We start from the raw sequence: 16,332 nt of genomic DNA, 5'->3' as shown, positions 1-16,332 counted from the left end.
CCCATCAGAGTAGACGCAGAGGTGTGCGCAGCCCAGCCTCCCTTCGGGTCCCCTGTGGGCCTCCTGCACCAGCCCCTGTGTGGCCCGGCCCGCTCCCAGGCCTCAGGCCCTCCTCCTCCCTCTTCCAGCCCCTGTCCCCGGTCAGAGTACATTTCCTCGCACGTGTAATCCAATAACTAACTGTCGGGTCTCATTGGAAGTGATTCCTCCGGAGGGCACATCCTCTCTTACTCGGGGAGGAATCAGCAGCGCCGGGTGGAGTGTTCTCCTGCCTAAGGTAGATCCGCACAGCGGGACCACACCCGAGCGGGGGGGAAGGGGGACCTAAGTCTGGGGACAGTTACACACCTACCCCTTGGGGACTGAACACCGACACCCGACCGCTATCTCAGTCCTCCCGCTCTCCTTCATCCCTGGCAGCTCCCCTTCCTGCATTCTTTTTTCCTTTTCCTTTCCTTACAAAACATCAAGTGGAAATTGGAGGGAAGTGGAAACCGACGCGAACGCGAGTCCTTCCCATTCGACTGCTTCCAGGGTCTCTAAACCTCGGCTGGGTTTCCCTGTCTGCCTCCCCCTGCCCGCCCCCCCTGCCCCCCGCCCGGCCCGGGTGTGCTCCCGGGTGCGCAGCTGTCGGGCTGCAGCTCGGCTGGGGCCGCGCGGGGCGCGCCGCGGAGCTCCCGGGCCCTGTCGGAAGGAGAGGCGGTTGCACTTTACCTTTGGGCGCGGGGCCCCGGGCGCGCAGGGCCGTCCTGTCTAAGTGGAGGTGACGGGCGGTGTCAGTGCGGGCACGGGGGGGGGCGGGGGCAGCAGAGCAGGCCGGGCGGCCCAGCCCCGTGAGCCCCGGACGCGCCGGGAGGAGCGGGGCGCAGGGCCCCCGGGGAGGGGCGCGCGCGGGGGCCGCCCGGGTGGGTACCGCCGGGGATGCGGGTCGTGCCGGGCAGGCGTGGGCCGATGCGCTCCCGCGTCCGCAGGCGGGTGGGGAGGCGAGCGGGAACGTGGCCCCGGGCGGAGCCGGGAGGCCCGGGGGCCCCTGGAGAGGGGGGGCGCGCGCGCGGGCGAGATAAGAGACGGAGGAGCCCGCCGGCGGCCCGGAGGGGGGAGGAGCGCCGCGGCCCCGCGCCCTCCCCGGGGCGGCGCGCGGCGCGGAGGGGGCAGGGCGCGGTGGGGGTGGAGGGAGGCAGCGGAGGGAGGGAGGGAGGGAGGGAGGAAGTCCGAGAGACAGAGCGAGGAGCGCTCCTGCAGGGAGACGTCGGGCTCGTCCCCGCCGCGGCCCCCGCTCGCCGCCCGGCCGGCCCGCGGCGCGCGAGAGGGATGCTCGGGGCGCTGCCGCCGGCCCGCCGCCCCCGGGAGCCGCAGCGGAGCCCCAGCGGCGCCGAGCGAGGCCGCGCAGCCCCGGCTTCCGCGCGCCCGGCCTCGCGCGCCGCCCCCAGATGAGCTCCGAGGGCGCGCCGCCGCCAGCCCCGCTCCGCCGCGCGTGCAGCCCGGGCCCCGGCGCGCTCCAGGCCGCCCTGCGGAGCCCGCCCGCCGCCGCCCTGGAGGCCGCCCCGCCGCCCGCGTCCTCCGCCTCCTGCGCGCCCGCCGCCGCCGCCAACGCCAACGCCGCCAGCGCGGCCGGCGCCTCCTGCAAGGGCGCGGGGGGCGCGGGGGGCGCGGGCGGCGCGGGCGGCGCGGGCGGCGGGGCCCGGAAGGCGAGCTCGGGGCTGCGGCGGCCCGAGAAGCCGCCCTACTCGTACATCGCGCTCATCGTCATGGCCATCCAGAGCTCGCCCAGCAAGCGCCTGACGCTCAGCGAGATCTACCAGTTCCTGCAGGCGCGCTTCCCCTTCTTCCGCGGCGCCTACCAGGGCTGGAAGAACTCGGTGCGCCACAACCTCTCGCTCAACGAGTGCTTCATCAAGCTGCCCAAGGGGCTCGGGCGGCCCGGCAAGGGCCACTACTGGACCATCGACCCGGCCAGCGAGTTCATGTTCGAGGAGGGCTCGTTCCGCCGCCGGCCGCGCGGCTTCAGGCGGAAGTGCCAGGCGCTCAAGCCCGTGTACCACCGCGTGGTCGGCGGCCTGGGCTTCGGGGCGTCGCTGCTGCCGCAGGGCTTCGACTTCCAGGCGCCCCCGGCGGCGCCGCTCGGGTGCCCGGCGCAGGGCGGCTACGGCGGCCTCGACATGATGCCCGCGGGCTACGACGCGGCCGCCGGCGCCCCGGGCCACGCGCACCCGCACGCGCACCCGCACGCGCACCCGCACCACCACCACCACCACCACGTCCCGCACATGTCGCCCAGCCCGGGCTCCACCTACATGGCCAGCTGCCCGGTGCCCGCGGGGCCCGGCGGGGGCGGCGGCGGCGGCGGCGGCGGGGACTACGGCGCGGACAGCAGCAGCAGCCCGGTGCCCTCGTCCCCGGCCGTGGCGAGCGCCATCGAGTGCCCCTCTCCCTACACCAGCCCCGCGGCGCACTGGAGCTCGCCCGGCGCCTCGCCGTACCTCAAGCAGCCGCCCGCGCTGCCGCCCGGCGCCAGCCCCGCGGCCCCCGCCGGCCTGCACGCGAGCGTGTCGTCCTACTCGCTGGAGCAGAGCTACCTGCACCAGAACGCCCGCGACGACCTGCCAGGTAACGCACGCGCGGCCCTGCGCCCCCTCCGCGCGGCCGGGCCGGCGGCTGGGGCTGGGGGCGCGCACCGGAGGGATGCGCGCGAGTGGCCCGCGCTCCTGCGCTCCCGGGGTGCGCTCCCCGGAGGGCCCCGCGCGCCGCTGCCAGCTTGGGGCGAAGGCCTGTGGCCTGCAGCGGCGGGGGGGGGGGGCGTCTGCTTCCCACTGCGCGCCTGTGTGTGCGTGTGTGTGTGTGTGTGTTTAGTTGCTTTTGCTGTGCTTTCCTCCCAAAGCAAGCGGCCCGAAGGGACGCGTCCTGCACGGCGAGGCTGCGGGTGCAGAACTGTTGCAACTGGGCAACAGTCGCAAGGAGGGGAAATGAGGGACAAACAGAGCAGAAAGCAGATTGCGCGGGGCGCGGGGGGGGGGTGACCCAGGTTCTTGCACAGGAGGGAGGTGTTAGCAGCGGAGAGGGGCACCAGCCTTCTGGGGAGCCCCTGGCCTCCCAACTCCGCCGACCTGCCTTGATGGCAGCAGTGCAGTGCGAGCAGGCCACGAGGATCGGAGGCCCACCTTGGGGCTCCCCTGAGAAGCGCTGGCCTCTTGGACCTCACTGGCGTTGCTGGTGTAAACCGTGTTGGTCGGAGATTGTGAGAATTTATTGACTTGCCAAAGGCGATGAAAGGTGGGAGGGGACAGGCGGGGTGGAGGAGGGAATTTGAATATTTAGCCAGGTTTTTTGGACGGTGGAGATCAACTCCCTCGGACGTAGGGAACCTCTCTGGGAAGCACCCAAAGGCTGCGCGGTAAAATCAGGCTAACCTGCCTCTCAGACGGTGCCGTCCTAGCTCACGCTCACCTCCTGCCTCGGTTGCAAAAGGCTCACGGGATGATGCGGACGTGAGAGGTTCGGGAATCAGCCTGCGTGCGGGCAAGAGCTTCAGGGGAGGCGGGAAGCCCAGAAATGGGCAAAAGATGTCGGTTCCCTGGACGGTGAAATTTCCCAAATAGGCCTTTTAAATGCGGGTCTCAGAGGTTAACTAAACAAAGACAGTCTCGGCAGGACCACACCGGAGAGGATTTTAGCCTGACTTAACCCACTGAGAGCAGAGTCTTGTTCAATTTTTATGGGAATTTCAACAAGTAACCAATACAGATGACCTTTCCCTCTCATTTTTTTTTAATCCCCTGGGACTGGCTGTCAATCACCGCTCAGCCCAGGCGGTGCCCACTCCCCCCACTCTGCCCGAGGCCCTCCTGGTGTTCCCCATTCCCCGTTCCCCCTCTCCGGGCGTGCTCCACGCAGTTTGAACCCAGACTCTGAGGTTTTGAAGCTGCCCTGAAACCATACCCTAAAAATTAAAAACAAAAGAGCTCGCGGGAAAGAGACTTGTGGTTCTTCTTTGAGGCCTCCCTCGCCCCACCCAACACACCCGGGTGCACCCACAAGTCCCTGAAATGCGGGAATCCAGAAACGGGACGCTTGGGAGAACCAAAACGGTGGAGCCCAGCAGGCCCAGCTCCCGCAGCGGCCTTCCCGGGGCCTTTGAGCAGAGTCTGGGGATGCCGGGGCGGCCTTGACCTGGGCATCTTTGAACAGAGCCTGGGGACACCAGGGAGGCCTTGACCTGGGCACCTTTGGGCAGAGCCTGGGGACGCTGGGGAGGCCTTAATTGGGGCACCTTTGGGCAGAGCCTGGGGATGCAGAGAGGCCTTGACTGGGGCACCTTTGGGCAGAGCCTGGGGACGCTGGGAGGCCTTAATTGGGGCACCTTTGGGCAGAGCCTGGGGACGCAGAGAGGCCTTGACTGGGGCACCTTTGGGCAGAGCCTCGGGACGCCGGGGAGGCCTTGACTGACACCGAGCACCACCGGGCAGCTCTGCCCCTCCTTCCCCGGTCCTGGTCAGCATCCCCGGCGAGTGAGAGGTGGGGGCTGAGCTGGAGCGGGCTGGGTGCGGGCGCCCGCGGGCGTGGAGGAGCGCGCCGCCCTGGGGTCCGCGGCCGGGAGCGCGTCTGGCCGCGCGAGGAGCGCGCAGGCCCGGGAGGAGCGCGCAGGCCCCGGGAGGAGCGCGCAGGCCGAGCAGGCCCGAGGCCAGCCGAGGCTGCAGGAGCCGCCTCCCTCCCCGCACAGCCTCGCGGGCTGCCGCGTCCCGCTCCCGAAGGGCGGCCAAGCCCCGTGCCCGGGGAGGCCCCGCGCCCCTCGCTCAGGCCCGAGGGCCTTTGTCCCCCTGGTCCCCTAACAGCTGGCGGCGGCCTCGGGGGGCCCTGCGAGCTCCAGCTCTGGGCCGCGGAGCTGGCGCGGGCCGTGCTGCGGCGGGATGGGCCCGGGCGGCCGAGAGCGGGGCCTGGAGCGCCCCGGGGCGCGTGACCCGCTGCTGCCCTCGGAGAGCCCCGCGGTGCCCCTGACGCCGCCTGCCCGGTGTCCCCGCGCTCCCGCTCGGAGACGCGCCGGCCGGCCCAGGACGGGGGCCCGGGAGCCAGGCGGGGCAGGGGCCGACCTGCGCTGGGACTGCGCGGCATGAGGCTCCGGGAAAGCAAAAGCAAAAGTGGGCGGCGGGGGATCCGGCTGGGGGCCTGGCGGGGAGCGGCCGAGAGAGGGACGGACAGCCTTCCTGCGCCCTGCAGGCCCGCCCGCCCGGGGTCCCCGCGGCCCGGCGCCTCGGGGTGCGCACCGCTGCGCCCAGGGCACCACGGAGGGCATCAGGGCCCCTGCAAACCCCGGCTCCTCGACGGGAGCCCCGACCTCGGGGACCTCGGGCCGCCCGCACTTCCCTGCGGAGGGACTGCTTTCCATCACCGCTTTCTGGCACGACGGGTATCCCCCGCGCAGTGCGGAGCCCCTCCGACCGGCCTGGCGGTGTGGAGAGGCGGGGGCAGGCAAGGGAGCCGAGGTGCGCAGACTGGCGCTGCCTCGGCCGGGCCTGGCCTCTGCTGGGCGCCTCCCCCCTGGCCTGCGGGATCCAAGCAGCGACCCCGGCCCCTCCTGGGAGGGACCCAGGCTGCACCTGGGGCCGCCTCCAGAGGTGGGCTTGCCCTGGCAGGTGTGCAGCACAGGCAGAAGCGCGGCGGCTCCTCCCTTCCCTCCCCGGGCACAGCGAGGCCTGAGTTACACTAGGACCCGAGGGGTGATGCCCGTCCTCGGGGCCGGATGGCTGTTTCTGAATTTTTTCTTTTCTTCCTTCTTTCAGTGGGACTGCCTCGATACCAGCATCACTCGACCCCAGTGTGTGACAGAAAGGATTTTGTCCTCAACTTTAATGGCATTTCTTCTTTCCATCCGTCTGCGAGTGGACCCTACTACCACCACCACCACCACCAGAGCGTCTGCCAGGATATCAAGCCCTGCGTCATGTGAATGGAGGGCCCTCTCTGCTGTCCCCGCTGCGGGGCAGGGTGGCCGGCCGTGGACCCCGCACCACGCGCCCATGGCACCAGCAGTAAGTAGCACGCCCGTCACCCAGCCAGAGCGCCCAGCCCGCGCTGGCCGGCACAGTCGCCTCCCATCGGTAGAAGGACAGCCCCTGGCAAAGCAGGGCCCCCAGCACCCACACCAGCAGGCTCCCGACGGAGACAGCCAGCTGGGAACTCGGCCTTTTAGCCGGGCCGGTAAAAAGTCACCACGTGAAAAACATAAACATGTAACTCTGGGATCTTCATTACCTTCAGTCATCAGGGTCTGAAAAACGCAGGTTGTGTGTGTGTGTTTTTCTTGGTCTATGAAAATTTTTGTGCTTTTCCAAAAGGCAGTGCTAAGCACCAGACTTCAAGGAAGCCTCATCTTGTTGCCTAGCCGAGGAAGAGAGTTCTGTTTCTCCAGACACTAAGTCTGGACACAGGTGCCAAAGAACATTATTAAGAAAGTATTTAGAAGCAACGTGTCTAGTTTAAGAAAGCGGTTTTCAAGTATTGTGACAATACAACGTTTTTTTTTACAAGGTTGTTTTCTACCACCATATTTTAAAGATATTTTTATGATTTTTCGTGTATACTCACACTTCGCTTGTATTTTAAAAGGAGGATATATTTGCACTTATGTATACTTTTACAGTTTGCCAAACTATTTTGATGTAAAATTTTTTCAATAAAATATATATAACAAATAGCTGCGTTAGGGATCTGTTTCCTCCGCGGGCAATCCTGGGATGACCAGGTTCTCTTCTCCTCCACCAGCCAGCAATGCAACTCTACACTGTTGGGCTTTTTTTTTTTTTCCAAGTTGTATAATTGACGTGGTGTGGGGTCTGTGCCTTGAGTAACACAGGCCAGGTTCTGATTGTGGGTCTTCTCAGGAGAGAAAGCGAAGAAGGAACTTTTTCTGTTCTTTCTTTCCTTCGCCCTGGCTCTCTCTGGCTAAACAAAAACCAGAAGGTGAAAGAAACTTAAAAGCCAACCAGGCAAGATAATGAAGGCATGAGTCTGATTTGAGGAAACCGAGTTTTGTGCCCCCTTTTGTTCTCTTTCCTGTGGCCAAGGAGGGTTTTGCTTTTTGCTCCTTCCTCTTCCCCAGCGGCAGGGAGTGACCGGCAGGGTGGAAAGTCGCCACCACGGGCTGAGCTGAGTGGTGGCCAAAGGGTCGGTGCCCAAAGTACGGGACCGGCTCCCCCTCGGCCACTCACAGTTTTGCGGGATGCTGATGGTGTTCTGTGGTGGGTGGCGGTGGTCAGAGACTGAGGAGTCCCGAGGGAGGTGGCTGTGGAGCGGTAATGGGGGTTGGGCCTGGGAGGGTAACTGAGGCAGGTACCTTCCTCCAAAGGTGCTGTCTGTCCCCACCCCCAAGTCAAAGCTTGTCTGAGACTGCCTGGCAGGAGCAGCCCACCCACCCCCACCTCTGCCCTTCCCCTCTTTGACCGAGGCGGCTCCTTCAGGGATCCCCGCAGGGCCCGGGCTCCACATCCCAAGCTTCCCCAATCGTCGGTGATACCAGGCCCGGCTGCCAAAGCTCTGGGTTCAAAAGACGGACCATAAAGCCAACCTGGCAGCAGGACTGCTGTCTCCGCAGCCCGCCCTCCTCTGACCAGCCCTTCCAAATCCTGGGCAGCCCTGGCAACAGTCGATTTGAGCAGAAACAGGAAGGTTCTCAACCCGCAGTCATCCTTTCCCCAACCTACCTACCGAGGGCCGAGGGCCGAGGGCCAGTATTCTGTTTTGTGTTTTTGCTTTTGCTTCTGAAAACTCACCTTTGTTTCTCATGCCCTAAGAGGCCTCCCCCCACCCCCGTCGGCTGCCAGGCACGTAATACCACTCCGCAGATATCTCACACAGGAGGGTTTTGTACTCGGAGTAAATTTAAGTGCAAAGACGGACGGTCTCGTTAGTAAAACATCTTGTTTTCAAAAGTCTTAACCGTCTTCCTAATCCTTAGATTTCCTTTCTGTATTTCCCAAAAATTAAGCAGTGATTTAAACATGTATTTTTGTGTCTCCATTATCATATTTGCAGTCACACAGGGCTTTTTTCCCCTTTTTATACTGAGCTACACAAGGGCCTGCTATAAATTATGAAGTCAGTTTCAGAGTTTGCTCCGACCACAGTGCTGTGTTTACATTCCTTCCGAGGCAGCCGGCATGGTCGTAATTTATATCCTAAACACTTGAACGTAACTTGTTTATACAGAGAATGACAGGACCTCAAAGACAGAAACGCGGAGTCTCTGGGGTGCCGGCTTTGGAAGGGCTGGCGTGCCCCCTAGTGGCGCAGGCCCCGGCACGCAGCGATGGGGTGGGGAACAGCTGGGCAGCCCCATGCATCTTAGGGTGCTTCTCCACGTCCCTGCCATGTGGGGTGTTGGTCCTACTCACAGATGTGCAGCAGGTCATGGCTATCAAGGGTCCGACCCACGTATTCTGATTTTGGTTCATTTCACGTCTTTCTCTTCATGAGGACTAAGCTCTACGCCCAGTCCCATGCTCACGACCCTGAGATCAAGAGTCCCATGCTCTGTGACTGAGCCAGCCAGGCTGCCCCCATTCTACTTCTTTTAAAGTCTCGGTCAGATATAAGAGCTGCCATCAGCATTGCAGATACAGGCACAATGGCAATCTTCACTCTGAATCAGAACCACTTGGAGGGGGACCCAACCCCCCACTCCTGGTTCTGATTCAGTCTGTCCGGGGAGGGGCTCAAAAGTCCTGATAAGTTCCCAGGCCATGCTGATGGCGCTAGTCCAGGAACCACACTTTGAAAACCTTACAGGCTTAGAAAGGCAGTCCGAATAATGGATAAAGGTTCAGATGGGTGGGTGTTGAGGCCACTCCATTAATTCGTTAAGGAAAGATCTAAAGGGTTTTTTTTTTAATTTTTATTTTTTATTAATTTTTTAAGATTTTATTTATTTATTCTTGAGAGAGAGAGAGAGAGAAGCAGAGGGAGAAGCAGGCTCCATGCAGGGAGCCCGATGCGGGACTCGATCCCAGGTCTCCAGGATCACTCCCTGGGCCAAAGGCAGGCGCTAAACTGCTGAGCCACTTAGGCCACCCTAAAAGTTTTTTTTTTTTAAACAAAACCAAAACAAAACAAACAAAAAAACAGTTTATCCACCCAAATACCTCTGTGATTGATTCCTGGGAAAATGCAAAGTCTAATTTTGAACGCTGCACCTGAAAAAAGTGTCCACAAAAATGAGGTCTCGTGTTTTGTTCCAGTAAAGTTTGCAAAGAAAAGTCAGGCGGGATCACTAACGTCTACCTGCCTCAGCAGAGCAATAAGTCTAGGCGCTTGCACACAGTATGATATTGGAATTCTCCAGATGAAAGGAGGTGGTGATGGGAGCAAGCAGGAAAAGAAATCTTTTATTAGTTATGAAATCTTTTAAGAGTGGGACACAGAGAAGGCAAAGAAAGGAAGCTGTGATGTCCGTGTATAGAAATAGTGATTCCTAAACACAAATGGGCTGGGCAGAGAGAAGAGAGAGACTGAGAGATAGAGGGAGAGAGGAAATAGGAAGGTGGGAAGGCCTGGGGCCCAAGGAGGGAGGGAGGGACAGAGGGACGGAGGGAGGGAAAGAAACAGAGAGGAAAGAAGGAGAGGTCTGGAGAGGAAGAGTCTCAGAAAAAAAAAAAAATCTCATGAATCCGTGTCCCAAAGCTCGCCAAGTAGCCTTTGAAGCTGGACTCCCATCCTTGGAGGCAGCTACTATCTGTGCAAGACACTGACTGCAAAGCCCACGTACTTGTTTTACTTGGCTTCTGCCTGGATTCTGGGGCAATAAGTGAATTCTCTAGCTGTGCATGCTCGAGTTTTCTGAACTGCTGCAGCAACATCTAGAGAATTTAAGGAGAACGACCTTGATCTACGTCTTGGAAACCGGAAGTCTGATTTCTGAGGAAAATTTTCAGGTGCACAGTATAGACATGCCACTGGATATGCTATGGAATGGAATTAGCACACCCATCCCGAAGGGGGAATAACTGTCCGCTGGATTCGCATACACCTAATTACTCGGCATTATGGCGATTAATTCAAAACAGGCACCAGCTTATTTAGAATGGAAATATATTTTAATATATTATATCAGAACGGAAATACATTTTACCAAACCTGCCCCTGTGAAACACTATCTGAGCAAGGGAAAACACCGCCAGAGAGGGCCACCACACATGGGCGTCAAGATCTTCGGGGGGGGGGGAATGAAAGTCCTGGAAGCTCTTCTGGAGTTCAGAGTGGCCTGAGTCCACAGCAATCCACCTGATAAATATTCAGGTCTCCAGTTCCCGAGGTGGGGGGGGCGGGAGGGGGAACGTGTCCACCCCAGTGCTGATTCGTCAGTGCTCCTGCCTAAGTGTGTGTGGGAGGGAGAGAGGGGAGGCTGTGTCCCCAACAACATTCCCTCCAGAAGGATGGCATCCTATTCTTGCAGCCTGGGAGCTGCGGTCTGACAGAGGCAAAGAGGTGCAGGAGCCTGTGGCCAAGCCAGGCAGTGGCTTGTCCCCCAGACACCTCCGTGGCCCCTCCAGGGACTCGCGGAGCACCTGCAGCGTCCCGCGCTGCTTCAAGTTAGCCGAGCTGGGCCCCAGGGTGTGGGGAGAAGAAAACCTCCTCCCTCCCCTCCCTCTCCTGGTTGCCATCTCCTCTCCCATCCCTGAGAGCAATCTCTCATCCACAGAGAAAATAATTAATCCCTCCCCATGGGGGGGCTCTGGCTACTACCTGCAGACTTCATCTGGGACCTCCCACTCCCATCTCCTAAGCACGTCCCCCTGATGCCCCTGCACGTCTACGGGCCTCTCTTTGTCACCCTCACTGTGTTTTACCGTCAGGGACGTGGAGGCTAGGCCCAGGAGCAGCCTGTGGCCGTGGTCTCCTGGGGCAGCCGGTGTGCGTCTCCGTCTCCACTGTTGGGGGCCCTGTGAGCGGCGGAGAGCCACGTGCTCTGCTCTGTCTACGTGGCCTCACGTCATCCAGGCTCCCCTAATCTGTTCACGTCAGCACCAAGGAGACTGGGGCAACAGTAAATGACGGGGGGGGGGGTGAGTGGATGAGCCCCGGGATGAGCAATGCCAATGCCCCGTCTTCAAATGAAGGAAAGAAACTTCCATTAGGAAAGAATCACTTAAAAAAAAAAAAAAAAGGAAAGGATCACTTTACTGGATTGAAATTCCTGGTAACTAGGCCACTACTTGGAATCCGAATAGGGATTCGGAAGACCTCAAACCAGCAGCGTGCTCCCACTCCGGGGGCCCAGCAGCCACTTGGAGAGGCAGCGGGTAGAGGGAGGCAGGGGACTTTGAAAACCACCCGTGGCCATCCCATTGCCCACGCGGCCAGCCCAGTGGGCTCCTGGGAGGGCGGCCTGGGCCGCAGGGGTCTTGAAATCCCCCACAGGGCTTCTACTGCTCAAGCGGAGAGGGACAACTGTGAATGAACGTGACCTTGGTTATGTCCCGCAGAGGTCTCTAGAGGAAGGTGTTCCTGACACAGGCTTGCTGGTTTGCAGACGAGGAGGGGCTCCGCCAGCTGTTTGCCTTGTGTCTGCACTAGTTTCTCCGTGAAGCACGTGTCCTGCCCCTTGGGGTAGGTCATGGCACCTGGACAGCTTTGGCGAAGCAGCTGCCAGCCTTGCCCCACATGGTCACCCGGGATCGCTGGGGGGACTGAAGCCTCCGGAGCCTTGGAAGCTCCCCGGCTGGAGCCCCGGCGCTCTCCTCTTGCGTGCTGGCCTGAACGGCCCATCTGTCCTCAGGGACTTCGTTCGGGGTCAGGGGGACCTGCAGGGAGGGCAGGTACGGCCCAGCCTGCCCCCTCCCCCAGGCGGAACTCGCTAAGGGTCTTTCCCAGGATGGACGCTGAGCTGAGGGAAGGCACAGAGCGTGAGGACCTGGGATTGGGTTGGGGGGAGACACTGGGCAGGGCCGGCAAGGAATACGGAGGCTCCTGGGACTGGCCCCGGGGCTATGGCTGTGCAGAATCACGGCGGCCCTGCGGTGTCCGTGCTGGGGAACCCTGGGTGATAACCCCAGGGACCGGGACTGCAAATCCGGATGCTGTCAGGTAGGACACCCTCTTTCTCATGGCTGGGGGAGAAGCCAAGCTCATCAGAGCAAAACCTAGAGCAAAACCTAAAGCAAAACCACGTGGGCCAGCACGCACGCAAACACAGAGGCACTCGCGGACACACGAGTACACGAGTGCGCTCACACAGACACCTGCTCTCCTCTTCAGTTGTGGTGTGGCTCCACGGAGGGGAAGGCTAGAACATTCTATCGCACCTGCCACCTTTCTAAATCTCCACATCCCCCGCAACCGTGTAACGTTCGCCTCCTGAGGTTTCTTGCTTCTTTTTTTTTAATAAATTAATTTTTATTGGTGTTCAATTTACCAACATACAGAATAACACCCAATGCTCATCCCGTCAAGTGCCCCCCTCAGTGCCCATCACCCATTCACCGCCACCCCCCACCCTCCTCCCCCTCCACCACCCCTAGTTCATTTCCCAGAGTTAGGAGTCTTTATGTTCTGTGTCCCTTTCTGATATTTCCCACAATAAATGGTGCTGGGAAAATTGGACATCCACATGCAGAAGAATGAAACTAGACCACTCTCTTGCACCATACACAAAGATAAACTCAAAATGGATGAAAGATCTAAATGTGAGACAAGATTCCATCAAAATCCTAGAGGAGAACACAGGCAACACCCTTTTTGAACTCAGCCACAGTAACTTCTTGCAAGATACATCCATGAAAGCAAAAGAAGCAAAAGCAAAAATGAACTATTGGGACTTCATCAAGATAACAAGCTTTTGCACAGCAAAGGTTTCTTGCTTCTAACGGCAGGACTCTCCCCTCCTCTAACCAACCGCAGCCGAAGTGTAAAGAGGAGCCAGTTCCAAATCCAACAGTCGCTTCTGTTTTCAGACCAAACCGAGCCCCGCCCCAGTCGTAGACGAAACTCCTGGCCGGAACCTGGGCACAGAGCAAAGTTGTTCAAGATGCACAGGGCGCCCCAGGGCAGCACCACATAGTGTATGGCTGTGGCCATCTATGGCACAGGTGCTTAGAAGGTGCTTCGGCGGCTCCTCCGCGTAGCGAGGTCCCAGTGGATTCTGCTGTCAGCCTGTGCACTGGATGTCCCCGTGCAATGATGAGAACAGGTGTGGTGGGCAGGAGAGATACCCTCCTCCTTTTGGATGGTTCCTTCCTTACAGGCAAGTCTCAAATCCCTGAAGGAGCCAGACAGGTGACCTACAGGGAATCCTCAGTCTCGATGTGGATCAAGCAATGAATGTCTGAGCCAGGCACGTGCTAAAGATGATGGACCAGCTTTGGGTCTTCACTAGCGGAGAGATAGACGAGTGAGTGCCCATGAACAGTCCACTCCAAGACTGACACCAACCTTAAAAATTGATGGGATGAGTAAGGGCTACAAGGCAGTTAGTTCCTGGCACAATGCAAGTGGTCAAGATACAGTTCCTTGGCTTTCTGCAAACACAGACGCAGGGTCTGGGGAAGCTGCAAAAAGCCCGATGTCATTTCATGCATAAACTAAGTCCCAACTAAGTCCTAAGAGGGAAGACAAAGGTTGCTGGTATCAGGGTATCCAGATGGAGGAATTGAGGGGCCAAACAGAAGTATGATATTGCTAGGGCTGCCGTAACAAAGTACCACCATTTGGGTGATTTAAACAATAAGAGTTGTTGTTTTTTTTTTCCCCCTCTCACTCTCAGAAGCCAGAAGTCCAAAATCAAGGTGTCAGCAGGGTTGGTTTCTTCTAAAGCCTTTCCCCTTGGTGTGTAGATGACCATCCCCCGCCCGCCCCCCCCCCCGTGTCTTTGTGACATCTTCTCACTGTGTGTGTGTCTCTCTCCCCAGATCTCCCCCTTATATAAAGACACTGATTTTATTAGATTTGCACCCACCCTAATGACCTCACTTTAACCTGATGACCTCTATGAAGGCCCTATCTCCACATAAGGTCCATGGGAGTTAGGGCTCTAACATGTCTCTTTTGGGGGAAACACAATTCAACCCGTAACAATTATAAGCCAAGCTCACAGCTGAACAGAAATGCACTTGAATTATTAAGGACCCCCACCCAGGGCCTTCTCCACCATCCGAGGAACACTCACGATAGCTGGGCCGTTAAGGCCCAGCCTCTTCTCTCCATCTAGCTCTTTGAGCATTGAGTGGCCATTGCAAACACCCTAAAGTGGATGCATAGGGGAGCCTCAGCCCCTGGCTAGTCTACATTCTTTTGGGCAAAGCCTCCAAAGTACTACTCCACGATTCCCTGGGAGGGGGGCGGTGGGTGTCCCTGATGCTGTATCAGATACGGGCCCTGCAAGAATCATCCCTCCCGAAAGAGAAAGAAGACCAGAAAAAAGATTTTTTTCCCCCTCTTTGAGCTGGCGAAGGGCTAGTATTACTACCACAGTGTTATGAATACTGAGCGTTGGGAGGAGCCGCTCTCTGCCGGGTTCCTGGAGACTCGGGGTCTCCGCTGAGCAGCACGCACAATCCATCAGTCGTTGCAATGGTCTGACAGGGTTTGCATTATTGCCAAACCCATTTCCTAGGTGAGCAAACTCCTTCACCAGGACACAGCTGGTATCGGGGAGGGCTGAAGCCCCACCTGGAATCCCCCTAAGTGCACGCATCTGAATTGGGCAATCGGGAGACGATGGGATGTGGAGGCTACAGTGGAGGGGGCTTAGCTGAAGGAGAGGCATGCCCAGCGGTCCAGGGCGTCCACGTCTACCCTAGCGATGCAGGAACTCTCCGGGCATTTGTGCAGGAAGCTCATAAATCACACAAGTACAGCCTATGGCACAGTGGGCATCCCCCGTCCTCATCCCACGTGAAGAAACGACCCCCGAGGAGGCCAGGCACAGCGGTGGACCTTCCAGGAGTCCCCCTGCCCCTCAGGCCCCAGGGCTCCTGCAGCAGCCCCACCACCCTCAGGCCAAGTCCTACCCTGGGTAGAAGCAGGTTCTGCCCCAAGGAAAGTAGGAACCCAGTCCTGGCGAGAGGCTGGCTGGGAGAAAGGCGGGACCCCAGGGAGGCGACCCCAGACGAGCGCCCCGACCCAGGCTCCACCACAAGGACTCGAAGGCTCTTCCCAGGGCTCACGGGCCCCAGCATCTCCTCCAGAGAACTGAGGCGTCCCCCGAAGGCGGGGGGGGGACCCTAGACCTGCCCTCAGGGGGGCCCTGGGGGGACACAGTCCGGCGCCTGCTGCCCCTCCAGCCGCCTCTGAAGCCCAGATACCCCCTTGGGCTGGCTCTCCTCGCGGTTCTTTGTGTCCCAGACCATCGCGGAGGCTGAGTCACCAAGGGATTTTAATTTGGAAAACAAGATTGCAAAAGAAAGGAAGAAACCACGATTTTTATTAACAATTATTGTGCAGAACAAGACCAAAGTTACAACTTTCATTTTTTTTCCCCCTCCAAACTCAGGGCTTTCCAGAATTTCCGAGCATCCTCTATTCTCATGGAACAGGAGGCAGCCGCCAGCGGAGCAGGAGGTGCGGCCTAGGACTTCTGCTCCAGATGACAACGTGCAGTCCCCGGAGGGAGCTGCAGGCAGGGGCGCGGCCCGGGTGCTGGGAGCCTCGGAGCCCACGGCCTTGCTCAAGGCCCCGGGCCGCCCGGCCTGCATGTGGACGGCGGAGGGGGGGACGGGGACGGCAACGCCGGGGGGGGGGGGGGGGGGGGAACTGGAAGGCCACCCGCGGCCCTGCCTCGGGCCAGCCCAGCACGGGGGGTGGGAGGGTGGGGGTGGGGATGGGCTCTGTTGTCCCTCTTCCTGCCTGGCCCCCCCTTCCGAGCGGCCTCGGCCACTGGCTTGGTTGATATTTTCAAATCCGGCCTGAGCAGAGGATGGGGCCACAGGAGGAGAATCCTTCAGGGTGTCTTGTTTGGTTTGGAAATGCTGAAGTGTCTGCTGCATTTCCTCGGAGAGGGGAAGAGTCGGCCGTGGGAGAGGCCTGAGCTCGGGCTGCCGCTGCGGGGGACCCTGGCTCCCCCGCCCCACTCCCACCCGAGCCCCATGAGAAACTCCAGCCGCCCCGACAGTCCCCGAAACCTGTTTCCAGTGCAGTGACTCAGTGTGACCCTCCTACTACCCGTGCAGCAGTTGTCGGGGGTCAGGGAGATGTGGGCTCCGGGTGTAGCAGTTGTGGGGGGTCACAGAGCTGTGGGTTCCTGGTGTAGCAGTTGTCGGGGGTTGGGGAGCTGTGGGCTCCGGGTGTAGCAGTTGTGGGGATCACAGAGCTGTGGGTTCCTGGTGTAGCAGTTGTCGGGGGGTCACGGAG

The 16,332-nt window shown here is 60.0% G+C and overlaps 1 protein-coding gene across 1 annotated transcript; it reads left to right on the top strand.

Moving 5' to 3' along the window:
* Nucleotides 1–1,430: 1,430 nt before the first annotated feature.
* Nucleotides 1,431–6,633, top strand: FOXF2 (forkhead box F2). Its single transcript, XM_055322928.1, has 2 exons — nt 1,431–2,607; nt 5,775–6,633. Exons 1-2 carry the CDS (start codon nt 1,431–1,433, stop codon nt 5,939–5,941), a joined length of 1,344 nt encoding a protein of 447 aa, XP_055178903.1. The 3' UTR covers nt 5,942–6,633.
* Nucleotides 6,634–16,332: the final 9,699 nt, after the last annotated feature.

This window comes from Nyctereutes procyonoides, unplaced genomic scaffold (assembly GCF_905146905.1).
Source record: "Nyctereutes procyonoides isolate TBG_1078 unplaced genomic scaffold, NYPRO_anot_genome, whole genome shotgun sequence".
In the NCBI taxonomy this organism is placed as follows: Eukaryota; Metazoa; Chordata; class Mammalia; order Carnivora; family Canidae; genus Nyctereutes; species Nyctereutes procyonoides.
Note: the sequence above shows the minus strand (reverse complement) of the source record. Positions and strands in the feature narration are given on the sequence as shown.

What these genes read in the sequence shown, in the direction of transcription:
- FOXF2 (XM_055322928.1), top strand. Translation starts at nt 1,431, where the DNA reads ATGAGCTCCGAGGGCGCGCCGCCGCCAGCCCCGCTCCGCCGCGCGTGC. An exon ending in CGCCCGCGACGACCTGCCAG is followed by an intron (nt 2,608 to 5,774) that starts GTAACGCACGCG and finishes TCCTTCTTTCAG; the next exon opens with TGGGACTGCCTCGATACCAG.